The following is a 21,109-nucleotide window of genomic DNA, read 5'->3' as shown; positions in this document are numbered from 1 at the left end:
TTATTTGTTTACATTTATCAAAATCAACTCTATTTCTTTGACTTAGGGCAGGGGACAAAATTTTTGAGAAGACACAAAAATTTTGAAAGTAAGAAGCTACTTTAAACACAGGAGGAAGACTATCATCATCTCAACAAAACCCAGTTAAGCTTCTTACAAAGCTTAGTGGAATGATCCCCTAATTTACAAAATTGCAATACAAAATGCATTTATTATGAGGAAAAAGGTCTGCTATATAGTTTGTGCTACATATTAATGGAAGTGATACGATAAACCATAAATGCTACATAATGTAATCAAATAATTTCCAAATGACATAATCATAACTGCATTAAGGGAGGTAGCAAAAGAAGAAACCATATAGTTTAATCAAAGTGATCAATAAAAGCAAAATCAAAAGCTTCATATACAACTCAGGAGAAGTTTACAGCAGTGAGCCCCTTAAAACTACGAATAAGTCAAGCAGCAAAGATGAGTCCTAGAGATACCATTATGCTATATTTTTACTTCTGATTTGAAAAACTTAACTGGCAAAGTAATAAACTTTTTGTTTGTTTGTTTGTTTTTGAGACAAGAATCTCACTATATTGTCCTCGGTAGAGTGCTATGGCATCACAGCCCACAGCAACCTCCAATTCCTGGGTTTAAGTGATTCTCTTGCCTCAGCCTCCCGAGCAGTTGGGACTATAGGCGCCTGCCACAACGCCCGGCTATTTTTTTGCTGCAGTTATCATTGTTGCTTAGCTGGCCCGGGCTGGGTTCAAACATGCCAGCCTTGGTGTATATGGCCGGCGCCCTACCCACTGAGCTATGGGCGCCACCAGTAATATAAATGTTTTAAAAAATATATTAAGTAGCAGTTTTTATTATTTTGTAGTAAAAATTAAATTAATCATTGTCCAAAAAGGATCAGCTAAAGCAGAGAAATATAAGAGAAATTTAAGATGCATTTTCTGAACTACTACATAATCGATGGAGGCAAAGAAACAGGATTCCCAGATAATAAAAGTTAATTTAGCTTTATCTGAATTTTAATTGTTAGAAATAGAACCTAGATTGAAACTTCATTTATTCTTTTATAGTTAGTTCAGCATCATCTTCACATGGATTCATAGCACTTTCACTAAGGAAATGCCTAATTTAATGAAATACGTCTTAATATTATAAAACTAAACCACAGTATGCAGCTTGCAAATAATTTATTAAAATTATCCTTTTGAATAAAATGAAACAAAACCTCTAAACATAAACAAAAAACACAAAAGTAACCATGAAGCTTATTTAAAAATAAGCTTATTTAAAAATATTTAATATTTTTATCAGAAATATACATGGAAAAGTTATCTTTTGTAAGATTTTTGAAGCAGAAAAGAATCAAAAGGGAAAGCATATTTATTTTCCTTTTCAAAACATTATTTCTAGGTAGAAGAAAATCATTCTTAAAAAAACTCCTTTTCTTTTTAATTAAGTTGGAAGAATTGACAAATACGAAATAGGCAAATGTCAGAAAAAACAAAGACTTTCTCGTTCCTCCCAACAAAGCACTATTAATAAAACAGAAGGTTATTTACATTAATTTTCTTTCCTTTCCTTAGTATTTAAAGTTGAAAGTTGCCACTGACATGATGAAATGATTGAGACCTATTAAAATTGTAACTCCATACTGTCTAAAAGTAATATAGTTTCTTATAATATTAACTTATAAACTCATCCAAAATAAGTAATCATAGATAAAATGCTAGATTATGCTGGGGCATGTGGTAAAATAGTCTAGTTTATTTTGTTGGAATGAATAGAATATGCTTATAACACAAATGGATCACCATATAGCAATATTAGAACCTTCTAAAACAATTCAAAGAAAAAGTATATACACCTGATTTAGGTTTTAGATGTAAAAATCAATCAATAGTTACTAAATGAAAGATTTAAGTATTATTTGCAATTCACCCATTACTAGATATATGTGTTACCTCAACAATATCCGAGTTGGTTCTGCTTTCATGAGGTTCATTATATTCTGTATACTTGAGAAGAACTTTGTCCATGTCAGTGCTGGCATACTGAAACAGTTTGTTAGAGCTGTTGAAAATGATGAGTGCTATTTCACAGTCACAGAGCACACTAAGTTCATAGGCTTTCTTCATTAATCCAAACTTTCGCTTTGTAAAAGTGACCTAAACAATTAAAAAAAAGTTTATTTTTATTAAAATAATTAGAGGTACTTGAGCGTAGGCTATCTGAAGAGGAGGCTTCTTTTCATATTGAGACAGATTTCAAAGGTGGAAAAGGTTCCTAGCCCCATGCTCCATATCAACCTCTCCTTCACCCATTCTGCTATAGTCCTACGTTTATTTCATGTAAGAGTGATTTGTATCTGGAAGAGTGATAAACTGGGGAGGTATTCCCTTATCCTTGGTTGACCGTACACTATATAAGAGAAAGAACCAGAGAAAGAAGCAGTTGGCCAGTGGTCCCTTCTTATTAAGCTTAAATTACCACCATAGAAACCCTAAATCCCATCCCAGGTAATCAATCCACTATCACGCAGACTTTAATCTCTAAACAACTAAGTACACCCACTAATCCAACTCATATTTCTTCTCCCTCTCATGGCACCCACTGAAAATCACAGTCTAGGATCAGCAAATCCCCAAAGTTCTCAAATTCTTTGGTGACTACTGCTTTCTCTAACTGCAACCTGTTACCTAAAGTCCTCTCAAATAAAAACCAAAAAATTTTGGCTTGTTTTTAAATATTTACAAGACCCTAGAAAATAGTCTTTTTTGTTCCCTACTCTCTTTCAAACTATTTTTCCTTCCTTCTCCTTCAAAAACCTCAGATGTTTCAAAGCGCAGGCCATGAAATTATATCACCCAATAATTCCCTTTGAGGTGATCAATAATTATCTTTGATCCTTCCTATTCTAATAATAGAAAGGGATGGGGAAAGAGGGTAGATAGGAACTTTTTGTACTTTTTCTTCAATGTTGCTGTGAACCTGAAACCACTCTAAAAAATAAAGTCTATTAAAAAATTGTACCCCTTGGAAAGGCGGAGCAACACGGCAGCCGAGTAACAGCTTCCTTGCATCTGGGCACCGTGAGTCTGGGGATATAGGACTCCAGGCATCTCTGGCTGGTGGGATTTGCCTACCATCACCCCTGAGAGGATACAGGGAGTCAGCGAGAGACTTCTGGACCCCAAGAGGAAGACTAAAACAGTGGAAAACCAGCAAGTGGTCGCGTGTGTTCAATCCGTCTAAACCCGCCCGCAACTGTAAGTTCAGTAGCAGCGAGACTGCAAACCAGAAAGGCCTTACCTGTGAACTGTTATGGTGTCCTTGGACTTGGCACTCAGCTGAACTGCCTTGGGGAGACCCTGAGCGGGAGTGCGGAGAACTTTGGCCTTTGTCTAGGGCCCCAGTCTGAGCCACTGAGCCAGATGGAGCTAATAGTGTTTGGCTCTGGGTCACAGGCAGACATTGTGAGGGATCTGCCCCGGCAAGCTCCGCCCTCAGGGTCGCAGAGCTGGAATTGGGTGGGAGCTGGTAACCCAGCGACCAAGTAGCCTAAGGGCGGGGTCTGAGCCGCCTTGCAGCCCTAACCCTCGGGGGCAGACAGAGACACAGGGTAAGTGGATAGCCACTTCAGCAGTGATTCCAGCCACAAGCACTTCCCTGAGAAAGTTTCTGCTCAGTAAGTGAACAACTTCAAAGTGCCTTTTAAGTGGGCTGAAGAGAGATTTAGGGTGTCTACCTGCTGGGGTTTGAGAAACTAGCAGCCTCCAGTCGTATCAGAACTGTGATTAACATCTCATACCCCAGAAGACCACGTGTTGCCCAGACAATATTCAATAACATATACATACTGCTTTGTTTTTGGTTGTGGTTTGTTTTTTTTTTGGTTACGTTGCTTTTTTTGTTTATTTTGCTGTTGTGGATTGTTGTTTTGTTTTTGAAGTTCAACCTTTTCCATACAGATCCTTTTTCTTTCTCAATTTTTCTAGTTTAATTATAATTTCCCATTGCTGCCTATTTCAATAATTAGAACTTCATTTTTGTTAGTCTCTCTACCGCTATTATTTGGTTTTTCCAGCCAATTTTATCCCGTAAAGTTTTCTGTTTGCTTGTTTTGGTTTCATTTATAGCATTTTTGTCTTTCCTCTCTACTTAGTGGAGGTGGGGTACTGTGTCTGATCAGGTTAGCAAAGACCTGCTGACCTCAAGGGAACCACCCAACTGGGCACCCCCAGAAGGTGGTATTTTTTTTTAAGGTTGTATCAAAGTACCCTACTGTACACCTATATTGCTCTGTCTCCCTCTTTCTGTGCCTCTCTTCTTTTTGTCAATATACCCTTTACCCACCCCCTCTCCTTTCTCTATTTTTCTTTTTTTTTCCTTATCACTCGGTCCTCCTTTCTTTCATCCCTTTTTCACTCTTAAACCTTCTCACCCTTCTGGTCCTGTAACCCTTAGTCCACAGGCACGAGAACTTAAAGAGCAAGAGGAAGTGAAAGGAAAATTAGGGCAAGGAAACAGATAAAAGAAACCACTCATGAGGAAAAATCAGCAGAAAACTCCAGGCAACATGAAGAACAAGTCCAGAACAACCCCGCCAAGGGACCATGAGGTAGCTACTGCAGAGGATTCCACCTATGAAGACATGTTAGGAATGACACAAAGGGAATTTAGAATACACATGTTGAAAACAATGAAAGAAATGATGGAAACAATGAAGGAAACTGCTAATAAAGTGGAAAATAACCAAAAGGAAATCCAAAAACAGAATCAAATCAGAGATGAACGATATGAAGAATATAAAAAGGATATAGCAGAGCTGAAGGAACTGAAACAGTCAATTAGGGAACTTAAAGATGCAATGGAAAGTATCAGCAACAGGTTAGACCATGCAGAAGAAAGAATTTCAGAGGTAGAAGACAAAGTTTTTGAGATAACTCAGATAGTAAAAGAGGCAGAAAAGAAGAGAGAGAGAAAGCAGAACGTTCACTGTCACAATTATGGGACTTTATGAAGTGTTCCAACATACGAGTTATAGGAATTCCAGAAGAGGAAGAAGAATGCCCCAGAGGAATGGAAGCCATACTAGAGAATATTATAAAAGAAAATTTCCCAAATATCACCAAAGATTCTGACACACTGCTTTCAGAGGGCTATCGGACCCCAGGTCGCCTCAACTCTAACCGAGCTTCTCCAAGACACATTGTGATGAACCTGTCCAAAGTCAAGACAAAAGAAAAGATTCTGCAAGCTGCCAGGAGTAAGCGCCAGTTGACCTACAGGGGCAAATCCATCAGAGTGACCGCAGACTTCTCTAATGAAACTTTCGAAGCAAGAAGACAATGGTCATCTACCTTTAATCTACTTAAACAGAACAATTTCCAGCCCAGAATTCTGTACCCTGCTAAGCTAAGCTTCAAAACTGATGGAGAAATCAAATCATTTACGGATATACAAATATTGAGGAAATTCGCCACAACAAGACCAGCTCTACAGGAAATACATCAACCTGCTCTGCATAATGGATCAGCAGCAAAGTAAGAACTCAGAAATTAAAGGACAGAACCAAACCTCCACACCGATGCAAAAGATAAAACTAAGCAATGGACTCTCACCAAATAAGATGAATAGAATACTACCACACTTATCAATTATCTCAATTAAATGTTAATGGCTTGAATTCCCCACTGAAGAGACATAGATTGGTTGACTGGATTAAAAAACACAAGCCATCCATTTGCTGTCTGCAAGAAACACACCTGGCTTCAAAAGACAAATTAAAGCTCCGAGTCAGGGGTTGGAAGACAATTTTTCAGGCAAATGGAATTCAGAAGAAAAGAGGAGTTGCAATCTTATTTTCAGATACATGTGGATTTGAAGCAATAAAGTCAAAAAAGACAAAGATGGTCACTTTATATTGGTCAAGGGAAAACTACACAAGGAGACATTGCAATTCTAAATATTTATGCACCCAATTTAAATGCTCCCAGATTCTTGAAGCAGACCTTACTCAGTCTGAGCAATATGATATCTGATAATACCATAATAACAGGGGACCTTACCACTCCTCTTACAGAGCTGGACAGATCCTCTAAACAGAAATTAAAGAAGGATATAAGAGACTTAAATGAGACCTTGAACAACTGTGCTTGATAGACGCATATAGAACACTCCATCCCAAAGATAAAGAATATACATTCTTCTCATCACCCCACGGAACATTCTCCAAAATTGACCATATCCTGGGACACAAAACAATTATCAACAGAATCAAAAGAATTGAAATTTTACCTTGTATCTTCTCAGACCATAAGGCACTAAAGGTGGAACTCAACTCTAACAAAAATGCTCGACTCCACCCAAAGGCATGGAAACTAAACAATCTTCTGTTGAATAACAGATGGGTGCAGGAAGAAATAAAACAGAAAATCATTAACTTCCTTGAGCATAACAACAATGAAGACACAAGCTATCAAAACCTGTGGGATACTGCAAAAGCAGTTTTCAGAGGAAAATTCATCGCTTTAGATGCCTACATGCGAAAAACAGAAAGAGAGCACATCAACAATCTCACAAGAGATCTTATGGAATTGGAAAAAGAAGAACAATCTAAGCCTAAACTCAGTAGAAGAAAAGAAATATCCAAAATCAAATCAGAGATCAATGAAATTGAAAACAAAAGAATCATTCAGAAAATTAATGAAACAAGGAGTTGGTTTTTTGAAAAAATAAATAAAATAGATAAACCATTGGCCAGACTAACGAGGAATAGAAAAGTAAAATCTCTAGTAACCTCAATCAGAAATGATAAAGGGGAAATAACAACTGATCCCACAGAGATACAAGAGATCATCTCCGATTACTACCAGAAACTCTATGCCCAGAAATTTGACAATGTGAAGGAAATGGATCAATATTTGGAATCACACCCTCTCCCTAGACTCAGCCAGGAAGAAACAGAGCTCCTGAACAGACCAATTTCAAGCACTGAGATCAAAGAAACAATAAAAAAGCTTCCAACCAAAAAATGCCCTGGTCCAGATGGCTTCACACCAGAATTCTATCAAACCTTCAAGGAAGAGCTTATTCCTGTACTGCAGAAATTATTCCAAAAAATTGAGGAAGAAGGAATCTTCCCCAACACATTCTATGAAGCAAACATCACCCTGATACCAAAACCAGGAAAAGACCCAAACAAAAAGGAGAATTTCAGACCAATCTCACTCATGAATATAGACGCAAAAATTCTCAACAAAATCCTAGCCAGTAGATTACAGCTTATCATCAAAAAAGTCATTCATCATGACCAAGTAGGCTTCATCCCAGGGATGCAAGGCTGGTTTAACATACGCAAGTCTATAAACGTTATCCACCATATTAACAGAGGCAAAAATAAAGATCACATGATCCTCTCAATAGATGCAGAAAAAGCATTTGATAAAATCCAGCATCCTTTTCTAATTAGAACACTGAAGAGTATAGGCATAGGTGGCACATTTCTAAAACTGATTGAAGCTATCTATGACAAACCCACAGCCAATATTTTACTGAATGGAGTAAAACTCAAACCTTTTCCTCTTAGAACTGGAACCAGACAAGGTTGTCCTCTGTCACCTTTACTATTCAACGTAGTGCTGGAAGTTCTAGCCAATACAATTAGGCAAGACGAGGAAATAAAGGGAATCCAAATGGGAGCAGAGGAGGTCAAACTCTCCCTCTTTGCTGACGACATGATCTTATACTTAGAGAACCCCAAAGACTCAACCACAAGACTCCTAGAAGTCATCAAAAAATACAGTAATGTTTCAGGATATAAAATCAATGTCCACAAGTCAGTAGCCTTTGTGTATACCAATAACAGTCAAGATGAGAAGCTAATTAAGGACACAACTCCCTTCACCATAGTCTCAAAGAAAATGAAATACCTAGGAATATACCTAACGAAGGAGGTGAAGGACCTCTATAAAGAAAACTATGAAATCCTCAGAAAGGAAATAGCAGAGGATATTAACAAATGGAAGAACATACCATGCTCATGGATGGGAAGAATCAACATTGTTAAAATGTCTATACTTCCCAAAGCAATCTACCTATTCAATGCCATTCCTATCAAAATACCAATATCGTACTTTCAACATTTGGAAAAAATGATTCTGCGTTTTGTATGGAACCGGAAAAAACCTCGTATAGCTGAGGCAGTTCTCTGTAACAAAAATAAAGCTGGGGGCATCAGCATACCAGATTTTAGTCTGTACTACAAAGCCATAGTGCTCAAGACAGCATGGTACTGGCACAAAAACAGAGACATAGACACTTGGAATCGAATTGAAAACCAAGAAATGAAACTAACATTTTACAACCACCTAATCTTTGATAAACCAAACAAGAACATACCTTGGGGGAAAGACTCCCTATTCAATAAATGGTGTTGGGAGAACTGGATGTCTACATGTAAAAGACTGAAACTGGACCCACACCTTTCCCCACTCACAAAAATTGATTCAAGATGGATAAAGGACTTAAACTTAAGGCATGAAACAATAAAAATCCTCCAAGAAAGCATAGGAAAAACACTGGAAGATACTGGGCTGGGGAAAGACTTCATGAAGAAGACTGCCATGGCAATTGCAACAACAACAAAAATAAACAAATGGGACTTCATTAAACTGAAAAGCTTCTGTACAGCTAAGGAGACAATAACCAAAGCAAAGAGACGACCTACACAATGGGAAAGGATATTTGCATATTTTCAATCAGACAAAAGCTTGATAACTAGGATCTATAGAGAACTCAAATTAATCCACATGAAAAAAGCCAACAATCCCTTATACCAATGGGCAAGAGACATGAATAGAACTTTCTCTAAAGACGACAGACGAATGGCTAACAAACACATGAAAAAATGTTCATCATCTCTATATATTAGAGAAATGCAAATCAAAACAACCCTGAGATATCATCTAACCCCAGTGAGAATGGCCCACATCACAAAATCTCAAAACTGCAGATGCTGGCGTGGATGTGGAGAGAAGGGAACACTTTTACACTGCTGGTGGGACTGCGAACTAGTACAACCTTTCTGGAAGGAAGTATGGAGAAACCTCAAAGCACTCGAGCTAGACCTCCCATTTGATCCTGCGATCCCATTACTGGGCATCTACCCAGAAGGAAAGAAATCCTTTTATCATAAGGACACTTGTACTAGACTGTTTATTGCAGCTCAATTTACAATCGCCAAAATGTGGAAACAGCCTAAATGCCCATCAACCCAGGAATGAATTAACAAGCTGTGGTATATGTATACCATGGAATACTATTCAGCCATTAAAAAAAATGGAGACTTTACATCCTTCGAATTAACCTGGATGGACGTGGAAGACATTATTCTTAGTAAAGCATCACAAGAATGGAGAAGCATGAATCCTATGTACTGAATTTTGATATTAGGACAATTAATGACAATTATGGTTATGGGGGGGGACAGAAAGAGGGAAGGAGGGAGGTGGGTGGGGCCTTGGGGGCAAGACATGATTGCAAGAGGGACTTTACGTAACAATTGCAATCAGTGTAACCTGGCTTAGTGTACCCTCAATGAATCCCCGACAATAAAAATAAATAAATTGTACCCCTTGATTGCACTAATGTACACAGCTATGATTTAACAATAAACAAAATTTATTAAAAAAATAAATAAATAAAACCAAACCAAACCACAAAAAAAAATTGTTTTAAAAAAGTAAGTGTACTTTTGAATAATTTTTGGAATTATGAAACAACATAAATAACATTCAGCGATTCTTTCCCCACTGATATCTACCATATGCTTTTTTTCCTATGAGCTCTGTCTCACTACATGCCTGGACTTAGAATCAATAACCGCAGGAGATACCTAAGACACAGAGGATCTCCAGTATGATGGAAAGCAAACGTTTCCACCACAATTTTTTTCACAAGCATAAAAATAATTTAATATCCTCTTACGTTAGAAGTACAATATATACATGTAAAAGAGAAGCAACAAAGAAAATGCATTTCAAATGTACAATTCAAAGATGTTTCTATATTTTTTCAATTTGTTTCATTTCCTATGTACCATGATAAAATCAAGAGGTAGTAGAGTAGTTCATTAGTTTTCACTAATTTACGCAAGGATCTGTTCTCTTCATTCTGGTACACCAAATGCACTTAATGTCTACACATCTTAGTATTTAATATTCGTAAAGCCTTATAGTTCCTTTATATTTCTCTAGTAGAAAGTATAATACCCCATATATTATATGACCATTGAAATATTCTGTATGCTAGTAAACAGTGAAAACAGGGTTGAAAGTATTTTATTTAAACTTTAATAAGCAAATTTAACTAGCTAATGCAGTCTAGCCCATTTATGTCTGATATACCAGGGGTGCCAAAAAATGTATACATATTTTAAGAGATGTTATCTATATATTTTCATTTGCCTTAATCAGAAGTGTCTGGACACTCATGGTAATCACTTTGAGCACCTCTTGTAACTACAGAAGTCAAATGTGACTTATATTTGTCTTCTGTTATCAATATATATTGAATATTATAATTTTAATAGTTTTTCCCTTTTTAAAATGTGTATACATATTTCAGCACTAACTTCATAAGTGTATGTACGTGTATATATGTGTTATATGTATATACACACAGTAATGTACATATATGTGTATACATATACAAGTGTATGTATGTGGGTACATACGTGTTATATATGTATACACACAGTAGATCATCCTCGGCTGATCACCTCCCTACATTGACCACCTCCTTAAGTTGATCTGTCCTAGTCTATACATCCACCACATGTGCTAAAGCCTCATTCCTTATGTTGACCACTTCTATATGTCATCCAATTTGTTATAGCTCATTAGAACCTCTATAAGGAAACCACCTAAGGGACTGAAACAAAATGGTGAACATAAGGAGGGGTTCAACATAACAAACTAGGCAAACTATACTTACGTGTACATGTGGTATCTGTCTGGTTTATGAAAATCAGATCAACTATGGGAGGTCAATGTAGGGAGATGGTCAACTATGGAGGTTCTATATAATATATATATATTGCATGTTTATTTATATATATGTAAATTGTACCAAACATCCAAATCACCTTCTATAAATTATCTTTGACTAAATAAAAATTTTCAACATCTATTGAATTTTTTTTTGTGGTTTTGTCAATCTTTTATTTATTTATTAAATCATAGCTGTGTATATTAATCTATTTTTACAAATAGATACTAGGAACAAACAAAAAAGAAAATTAAATACAAGTGGGGAAAACAACAAGGAAAAGAATGAGAAGATGCTGTCTGTAACTTAATACAAGAGTATTCTGCCTAAAGATTAGATAGCAAAATATAATAAGTCACAAAACAAAAAAATAAGCCATAATAGCTCTAAATTTTGCCTGATTTTTGTGTTTTCAATTCGAAAGCTTGTGGCTGTCATATAGAACGTTTTCTTCTAAACATTAGCTTTATAAGACATCTAAAAATGAAAAGTTAGTAAAAAGCCATCTAATTAGTACAATGTTAATTAGCAATACTGTTAATACAACTACATTTCAGTTCTTAAGTTTCATGTGACACAAGTTAATGTAACCTAAAATTAGTCTAGAGAATAGTAACTACATAATTATAATTCAATATTCAATTTTACTATTCTAAGACACTGAAAACTTTAATTACATTAAAATGATGTACAACTTTTTATGAAAGTTCAAAAGAAATCACAAAATTAAGTTTTTAACTCAAATTTGAAGAATAAAGTCATGTTTGCTTCTCTCTACCCCTCTAAAACACTCATGTATACATACATACACAAGAATAAAAAAGAGACTGAGTTTTCTTCATGGAAAAAGAATACCAAGTCATGAATTTTCTCTGCCAAATTCGATGAAATTTAGATAAAAATGAAGGTATATTCACAGATTTCACAGGGAGTTCTTCACAAAAGTGGGAATGTTCAGAGTCCTGAGAAGATCCAGCCAAAGACAAGACCCTCTGATTAAAGCTAGAATATTCAAAGGTATGGGAAGCCCCATGAAATAAGTAGGGAATTAACTGGTTGAGACCCTGTTTTAAATGTAGAATGCCAGGGGACATACGATCAAAAATTTCAAAGTTATTTTTGTTAGTTCATACTAGTATCATTGCCAAAAATGTGAGAGATAACAGAATGACCTAAAAAGTAAGCTAGCAAAACTCAGAAAACAATCATAGAGAAAAAAAACTCTTCTGTTCTCTTAAAACTACAATAAGGAAATTCAAAGATGCAAACAGAAAATCAAACGAAAAGAAAATTTGTTGAATGCCGTTGACAAGTAATGAAGATTCTAAAAAATAAATATTTTCCATGAAAAGGTATTTCTTAAAAAACAAAACATTGAAAGATGACACTCTTCTCTTGAAAATAATGACAAGGAATAAACCAATTCATGGCATATTCTAGTTAAGTTACTGAATGTCAAGGCCAAAGAAAAAATACTATGTGTACCAAAGCAGGAAAAGTAAGTTACTTCAGAGTTAATTTAGAGGAAATGAAAGGTATTATAAATCCTAAGAAATAATGGAGAAAAGTATGAGAAACCCCAGTTGTTATACTGGGATACGAACAGAGGCAGGGGTGTGGAGGCTTGTAGACTGAAGAAAACAGCCAGTGGGACTGTTTGGGTTCACCCTGTGTTTCTCCACTCCCTTTCCTGGGACACGCAATGCCTGCTACCTCACAACAGGAACTGGCAGACATGGTGGTGCAAAAAGATGTCCTCTGGCATAAAAACAAGGCAGCACAGAAGCTCTGCTGGAGACAGGAGTCAAAGGAAAGAGGAAGGGACTGACTGACCTCTGGCAGTGAATTCCCAATCACTCTTACTCAAAACCTCCAAGATTGGTGGGTTACTATCTAGAGAAAGTCTGTTCTTCCAATGCTTTTCTCCCTGAAGGGCTCACTGTGGAACTGCATCTGATGAGTTCTTTGAGGATTCCAAGAATGATATGATTAGCTATCACTTTTTTTTTTTTTGAGACAGTCTCACTATGTTGCCCTCGGTAGAGTGCCGTGGCACCACAGCTCATAGCAACTTCAAACTCTTAGGTTTAGCGATTTTCTTGCCTTAGCCTCCCAAGTAGCTAGGACTACAGGCGCCTGCCACAATGCCCAGCTAGCTATGACTTTTTTTGATATGGGCCTTCAGTAAATCAAAATGCTCAAGTAGGATGGTATAAACTAGTCCAAATACATAAAATATGAGAAGGAATAAAAAGTGACTCACCTGGTGAAATAAGAGACACACAAGACTGGATAAAAAAAAAATCCAGTCAAACTGCCTATTAAAAATATACTTAAAGCATGAGGATATAGTAAAATTCAAAATAAATGTAGAAAATTATACCTATCAAGAATATACTAAATACAAGAAAGATGTAACTATATAAAAGTAAGATAAAGTAAATTTAAGACAAATATGCCTTACTTAGGATGGAGAAAGTCAGTATGTATTACAAAATTTACCAGGAAGTATAAATGAATCTAATGAAATAGTCCCAAAATATGTAAAACAATAAGTACTAAACTAATAAAATACACAGAGAAATTGATAAATCCACTGTTGTGGTAAGTGTAATTAGGATAGTCTTGGTGAACCAAAAAACAAACAGAAACTCACAAAGAATATACAAGATTTGAACACACAATGAAATTGCTTTAAAAGATATATGGAGAATCATGCAGCCAACGATTAAAGAACATACATTTATTTATTTAAGACCACTTAGAACATTTAAAAAAGAATCATGATTTAAAAAATAAAGCAAGCCTTAACACATTTTTTTTTAAGAAACAGAATTTCTCAGTCTGTTCCCCAGGCCAGAGTTCAGTGGCACAATCACAGCTCACTGCAACCTCAAACTCCTGGACTCAAGTGATCCTCCTGCCTCAACCTCACAAGTAGCTGGGACTATAGGTGCTTTCTACCACACTTGGCTAATTCTCATTTTTTTGTGGAGGTAAGTTCTCCCTATGTTACCCAGGCCAGTCTCAAACTCCAAACCTCATACGATCCTCCTGCTTTGGCCTCCCAAAGTGCTAGGATTACTTACAGATGTTAGCCACCACACCTGGATGTCTTAACACATTTTAAAGTGCTCACAATCTAATGGTAAAGGCAATATAAACCACTATAACACTGTCATAAAGCCCTGTCATAAAAGTATTCACAAACTGTTTTGATAAAGACTGAAAAATACTGTCTGAAATAGAGACAACACATTTAAAATTAATATCCAATATATAAAGAACTTTAAGTAAAAACAAAAATAAAGATGAAACCAGGTACAGTGATGCCTTTAGTCACAGCTACTTGGGAGCAGAGGGAGTAGGACTGGCCTGAGCCCAGAAATTCAAAACCAGCCTGGGCAATATATAAAACCTGGTCTCTAAAAAAATTAATTATCGGGGCGGCGCCTGTGGCTCAAAGGGGTAGGGCGCTGCCCCATATGCCGGAGGTGGTGGGTTCAAATCCAGCCCTGGCCAAAAAAAAAAAAACAAAACACTGCAAAAAAAAAAAAAATTAATTATCAACAACCCAGCAGAAAATAGGCAAACCATAAAAATAATTCACGTTCACTTTTATGAGACCAGAAAATATATAAAATAAAATGAAGAAAGAGAGAAAGACAGAAAAAAAGAAAGGCGAGAAGGAAAGAAAGGTAGTCAAACTATATGGGGAAACAGGAATCCCCAAACATTACTATATATAGTGTTATCTGGTATAATCACTTTGGAAAGCAACTTGAAAACATAGTAAAGCTAATGATGGAATTCCTTCTATAAAATACTTATCACAGGCTGGGTGCCTGTAGCTCAATGACGAGGGTGCCAGCCACATACAACAAAGCTGGAGGGTTCGAGCCTGACACAGCCCTGCTAAACAACAGTGACAACTGCAACCAAAAAATAGCCAGGCATTGTGGCGGGCGCCTGTATTCCCAGCTAGTTGGGAGGGTGAGGCAAGAGAATTGCTTAAGCCCAAGAGTTTGAGGTTGCTGTGAGCTGTGACGCCACAGCATTCTACCGAGGGCAACAATGGTAAGACTGTCTAAAAAAAAAATTATCACAGAGAAACTTTTAGCCATGTTATACGACATGTCTCCAAATGTATACTACAGTACCACTGTAACAGCAAAATTCTCGAAACATAAATGTTAATAAATGAACTGAAGAATATTCCTGCAACTAGTTGTACTGAATCAGGTAGATAGATCTCAAAAACATAAGACTGAGTGAAAAAATAAAACTAAATGATAATGTCATTACATAAAATTTTAAAACTACGTTGAAATAATAATAAATATCTGCCAAAAGAATAAATAAAATACAAAGTAACTTCATGAGAACAATTACCTTTGGGAAGGAAAGAAGAATGAAACAAGGAAAAATTATAAATAAATATAAATATAAATCTCTATTTTTTTCTTTTAAAATAAAAATATGTGTGAGAAATATGTAAGAACTGACATATGAGTTAACAGTCTTTAAAGTATTATCCTCTGTATTGTACTTGGGAGAAAAAAATGTTTTTACTACTTCCTTTTTTTTTTTTTTTTTTTTAAGTATATGAGTATGTCTGCTTCTAGGTTAGTGGGAATTAACACAAAGAACCCATCCAACTAGAAAAGCGGGATGAAATACAACAAATATCTGTTTAAAGACATAAGAAAGCTGCTAAAGCAAGGACTGGAAATACTACAATTCTAGAGGTGAAATGTTATTCTGTAGCCACTTTTTCTTTGCAGATTCTGCGTATAAATAGACTAAGAATCTATCCTTTTTTGGGCAAAGAGCTGCTCCTGAGAGGCAGCTTTTGTCCAGGAGTTAAAGACACAAAATTGAAGACTCCAGAAACCAACATACCACTGAGATGGGAGGGGCAGAAACTGAAGTGGTCATACTCCATATTGTATCTTCAAAACATGTTCCGAATTCTGAGGCTACAAGAGGTTGGAGAGAAAGGCAGAGAAAGAAAAAGAAAAAGAGAAAGACAACCGGAAAGACTCATAAAAGCACAGCAGAGTTTCATATAATCTTTCTACCTAGAAAAGATAAGGTTTTAATTCAAGAAATACCCAAAGGGCTCAGTCCAGTGAATAGCCTTGAGGGGCTGCTAAGGAAGAACAGAGTGAACCAAAGGAGATGGAGCCTCATCAAAACTGCAACGTAGCCTACACTCAAGCTACTAAAGAATGGTCAAAGAATGTGGTACCAAATTTCAATACTTAAGTAAGACAAAAGGGTAAAACCACCTCTGATGGAAGACGACACAATATAAATACAATAAAACCTGTTAGTTGACCACCCAAGGGACTGTAACAAACTGGTCCACAAGCAGAGGTGGTCAACATAAGGAGCTAGGCCCACTGTACGGATATGTACTTGTGGCATATATCCAGTCTATGAAAATCAGAGCAACTTAAGGAGGTGGAAAGTCTACTAAATCTACAGAGTCTTTCATACACAATGTCTGACAGCTAATAAGTCACCAGCTATATCAAAAACAGGATCATGTAATCAAAAACAAAAAGAAAAGAGAATCAGATATGGACCTACAACTAACCCAGATATAGGAGTTAGACATGAATTTAAAGATAACTATGGGCTTCTTTGCCTACTATGCTCTGGCAAAGGAGGCCTGTTCACTGACTATAATGAATATATCTTGCTCTGTAAGCCTGTATCTTGATCTTACTCTGTAAACCTACCTTTCTCTTTCTCAATAAACTTGTTCCATGCTTACTTAAAATAAAAATAAAACTATAGTTGACTTTTTCTTAAATAGTAAGAAATAAGGAGAAAATGCAGGAAAAGATGGACTATTTCACCAAAAAAACTAAACCTATGAAAAAGAAAACCCAAAAAGAAGTTCTAGAATTAAAAATACACACCAAAAAATAAGAAATTATTAGGTTATTTTAATGGCCAATTTTAAAAACCTGGAGAAAAAGATTACCAGAAATTGAAAAAAAGAGGAGACTAGAAAATATTCAAACTAAAGCACAGAGGAAAAAAAAGAATAAAAAATATAGGGGGATAAGAATTGTAAGAAATATATGGGACACAGTTAAAAAGCCTAAGTTATATGAAATGAGAACCCAAGAAGAGAAAAAAAATAGGTACAAGTAATATTTGAAAACACACGCCCCTAGTAAGTATATCGCAGTAAAAAAAACACTTACTTGGCTCAGCGCCTATAGCTCAGTGGCTAGGGCACCAGCCACATACACCAGGGCTGGCAGTTTCGGCCCAGAGTTGCCAGACAATGACACTACAACAAAAAAAATAGCCGGATGTTGTGGTGGGCACCTATAATCCCAGCTACTTGGGAGGCTGAGGCAAGAGAATTGCTTAACACCAGGAGTTGGAGGCTGCTGTGAGGTATGATGCCAAGGCACTCTACTGAGGGTGACATAAGGAGACTCTGTATCAAAAAACAAACAAACAAACAAAAAACCCTACTTACTAACAAAGAAAAAGCCAAAGTCTTAAAAGCATCAAAAGAAACAATCAGATCACATTAAAAAAAACAAAAGGCCAAAGGAATTAACGGAAATTGCGACATAACTACTTCAAAACTAACGGAATATAACTGTCAATTATAGAATTCTATAACCAATAAAAATAGTTTTCAAAATGAAGATGATATAACTAAATTAAAAACTGTGCAAAGAACTACTTTATGGGTTTCATTTAAAAGCTATAACCCAGAAGGCTCCTGGCTCGCTTTGCTCTCCTGGAAGCTCCCGTCCAGAAGGAAAGTTAAAGGACAGAAATCTAAACCTGGTGGATTAGAGCTGTGCCAAGAGAGAAGGTTGAAGAACACACATCAACCCTGCTGAGGCGAGCTGCGACCCCAAGGATACAAACCAAAGTTACAAAATCCATCACCAAGCGGCCGGGAGTCCCCTCCTCCATGAGAACGGCTTGGAGTGCCCCATAAACAAACGAGCAGAGTTCGAAAGTCCTCCCATTATACTCCACAGATGAGACCCTCTAAAAACTGGACCTACTTCCCCTACTAACATGGCATGGGGCTCTCCTGCCAGGCCAAAAACTGTGTAAAACTGTATATATTCTCTACCTGCAATTCTGAGCTCCCAGCACTCCCCTTCACTATCACACTTAGGTCTGGAGGCCTGTCCCCCAAGAGTACAGATTCGTGGATGATTTCTCGAGTGGTGTGGACAAGGCCTAGACAGCTGCTGGTGAGTGCTGATTCTGTGCACGGGAGTGAGGAGAGGACGGTGAGCTGAGAGGGAACCACGCTGCAGTGGCAGTGCCCGAAGGTGCAGAGCAGCAGCCGATTTTGGCAACAATAGCGCTCACCCCTGGATATTCTGAAGTCACACCACATGTATCTCTGGGCAACCAGAGGCGGCCAGGCATCTTCTCAGATGGCAACCACCAGCGGAACGTATCTGGGACAAAAGTGCAGGCCCCATGAGTAAAGGATTTCCTGAGGCGGTACCAGCCTGGGTAGAGCATGGGGACTAGTAAACGCATGCACAGTGTCAGCTCACTCCAAGGATGGGGCTGACCCAGAGGACCGCTATACTGAGCCTAAGACACACCCTCAGCCTAGACCAGGCGTCCTCAAACTTTTAAAACAGGGGGCCAATTCACTGTCACTCAGACTGTTGGAGGGCCGGACTATGGTTTAAAAAAAAAAAAAAAAACTATGAACAAATTCCTAATGCACACTGCACATATCTTACTTTGAAGTAAAAAACAAAATGGGAACAAATACAATTCGCACTGCTTCATGTGGCCCACGGGCCGCAGTTTGAGGACGCCTGGCCTAGACAAAGGAGGGTAGGAAGATAGAACTGACAGCTAACCGTGCTGCGAATATAAACCTGCAGCAGCAAAGACAGTGCCTCAGGTGCAGGTTCTGTGAACTCAAAACAGCTTCTCTTCTGCAGGGGAATTTAGCCGGGACAGAAAAAAATTCCGCAAAGTTGTTCTGTTCGGTCAGCAACATCAATCAGGGACAGGGCTAGAACTTAGTGAACACCCCAACCCCCAGCCTCCATCAAGCACCTGAGGTTGTCAGGCCTCATCTCCCCCTGCTGGATAGAGGCAGAGAGCAGCAGCCTGGCTGAGAAGACATAAATTTCCTTGTGATTCAGGCAGGTGCAAACGCCTGGAGTATCTGTTTTGGAGGCAACTGGGTCACAGCCCTGCGGGGTTATCAGAGACTGGGGATGACAGAGGTGCAAGGTGGGGAAGAAATCATCAACCCTTCCAGACTAATCTATTTGCTGGGTGGGTCCTCCTGACCTCACAGAGCACCGGAGCAAGTCATATTTGAGTTGTCAGCAGACCCCTGCGATCTAGTTGCCAGAGACCTTTTAAACTCTTCCACCTGAGACAGGTGCTGACTGAGACAATTGATTTGGACCTTTTGAATTAAGCCAATCGCCTGAGGACTATCCAAGTGGTGCCTGTGTGTGTGGTTGTAGGAAGGTTTAATTTTTCTTTTCCAATTGTTACCTGTTACCAGTAGGGGGCAGGGTGACTTACTTGCTGGTATTTCTCCACAGTTGAGACTTCAACCCAGAGTAACTGTTTCACTAGGGTTGGACAGAGACTAGCTAAAAACAAGACAGAGCCACATAGCCCAACCACACCAAACAGGTCCCCAATTTCTCAGGCCGTAGCACTGTACGGGTCCTCAGCAAAGCTCCAGTGGAAAAGTCAAATGGTGTAAAATAATCATGGGGCAATCAGCAGGAAAAGTCTGGTAACATGAATAACCAGAGTAGATATATCCCTCCAAGGAAAGATATGGCAGATGTAACTGAAGATCCCATTCATACACAGATAGCCAACATGTCAGAAATCGAATTCAGAATTTGGATTGCAAACAAGATTAATACAATGGAGGAAAATTTGGAATTAGAAATTCGAGGAACAATTCTAAAGTTGGAATTAGAAATTCAAGGAGAAATTCAAAAGTTGTCTCGAGGATTCAACAAATTTAAAGACAAAACCACCAAAGATTTTGACACATTGAAGCAAGAATTTGCAGTCCTCACAGATCTGAAAAATACAGTAGAATCCCTCAGTAACAGAGTGGAGCAAGCAGAAGAAAGGATTTCTGACATTGAACACAAAGCTATTGAATGCTCCCAAACTCTCGAAGAGGAAGAGAAATGGAGAGCAAAAACGGATCATTCTCTCAGAGAGCTCTGGGATAATTCTCAAAGAAGGCTAATATGTGCCTCATTGGAATCCCCGAGAGCAATGAAGTGGCTTCACAAGGCACAGAGGCCCTTCTCTATGAAATTATGAAAGAGAATTTTCCAGACATGCCAAGAGATTCTGAAATTCAAATAGCAGACAGTTTCAGAACCCCAACACGACTCAACCTGAATAAGACATACCCCAGGAACATCATAATTAACTTCACTAAAGTTAATATGAAGGAGAAAATTCTGAAAGTAGCCAGACGTAAGAAAACCATTACCTACAAAGGGAAGAATATTAGAATGACTGCAGATTTCTCTGCTGAAACTTTTCAAGCCAGAAGAGGATGGTCATGGACTTTTAATCTCCTAAAACAAAATAACTTTCAATCCCAGATCCTCTATCCAGCTAAAATGAGTTTCATTTATGATGGAGAAATTAAATACTTTAATGACATTCACATGTTGAAGAAATTTGCCATAACCAAACCAGATCATCAGGATTTTCTCAAACCTATCCTCCATAATGATCAACCCAATCCTCTACCACAAAAGTAAACTCACTCAGAAACTTTTGATCAAACTCCAACTTCCACAGTGGCGAAAGGATTGAAAATGTCCACTGGACTTTCAAAAAACTCAATACCCAAAATTTTACCAGACTTATCAATATTCTCCATTAATGTGAACAGCTTAAACTGTCCTCTAAAGAGGCACAGGTTGGCTGACTGCATACAAAAACTCAGGCCAGATATTTGCTACATACAAGAATCACATCTTACCTTAAAAGATAAATATAGACTCAGGGTGAAAGGATG

General features: G+C 37.6%; 1 protein-coding gene across 27 annotated transcripts in view; it reads right to left on the bottom strand.

Moving 5' to 3' along the window:
- The window catches only part of MEF2A (myocyte enhancer factor 2A), a 145,040-nt gene that overhangs the window by 57,132 nt on the left and 66,799 nt on the right, over positions 1 to 21,109 (bottom strand). For 26 of the 27 annotated variants that reach the window (XM_053581810.1, XM_053581806.1, XM_053581805.1 and 23 more), the window contains one exon: positions 1,974 to 2,177. In XM_053581810.1, the coding sequence (XP_053437785.1) occupies positions 1,974 to 2,177 (204 nt within the window). Of the gene's footprint in view, positions 1 to 1,973; positions 2,178 to 21,109 lie in introns of those variants that run through there. The other variant, XM_053581830.1, reaches the window with a different exon arrangement.

Source organism: Nycticebus coucang, chromosome 2, assembly GCF_027406575.1.
Source record: "Nycticebus coucang isolate mNycCou1 chromosome 2, mNycCou1.pri, whole genome shotgun sequence".
NCBI classification, from domain to species: domain Eukaryota; kingdom Metazoa; phylum Chordata; class Mammalia; order Primates; family Lorisidae; genus Nycticebus; species Nycticebus coucang.
This window is presented reverse-complemented; position numbering and strand designations above follow the sequence as displayed.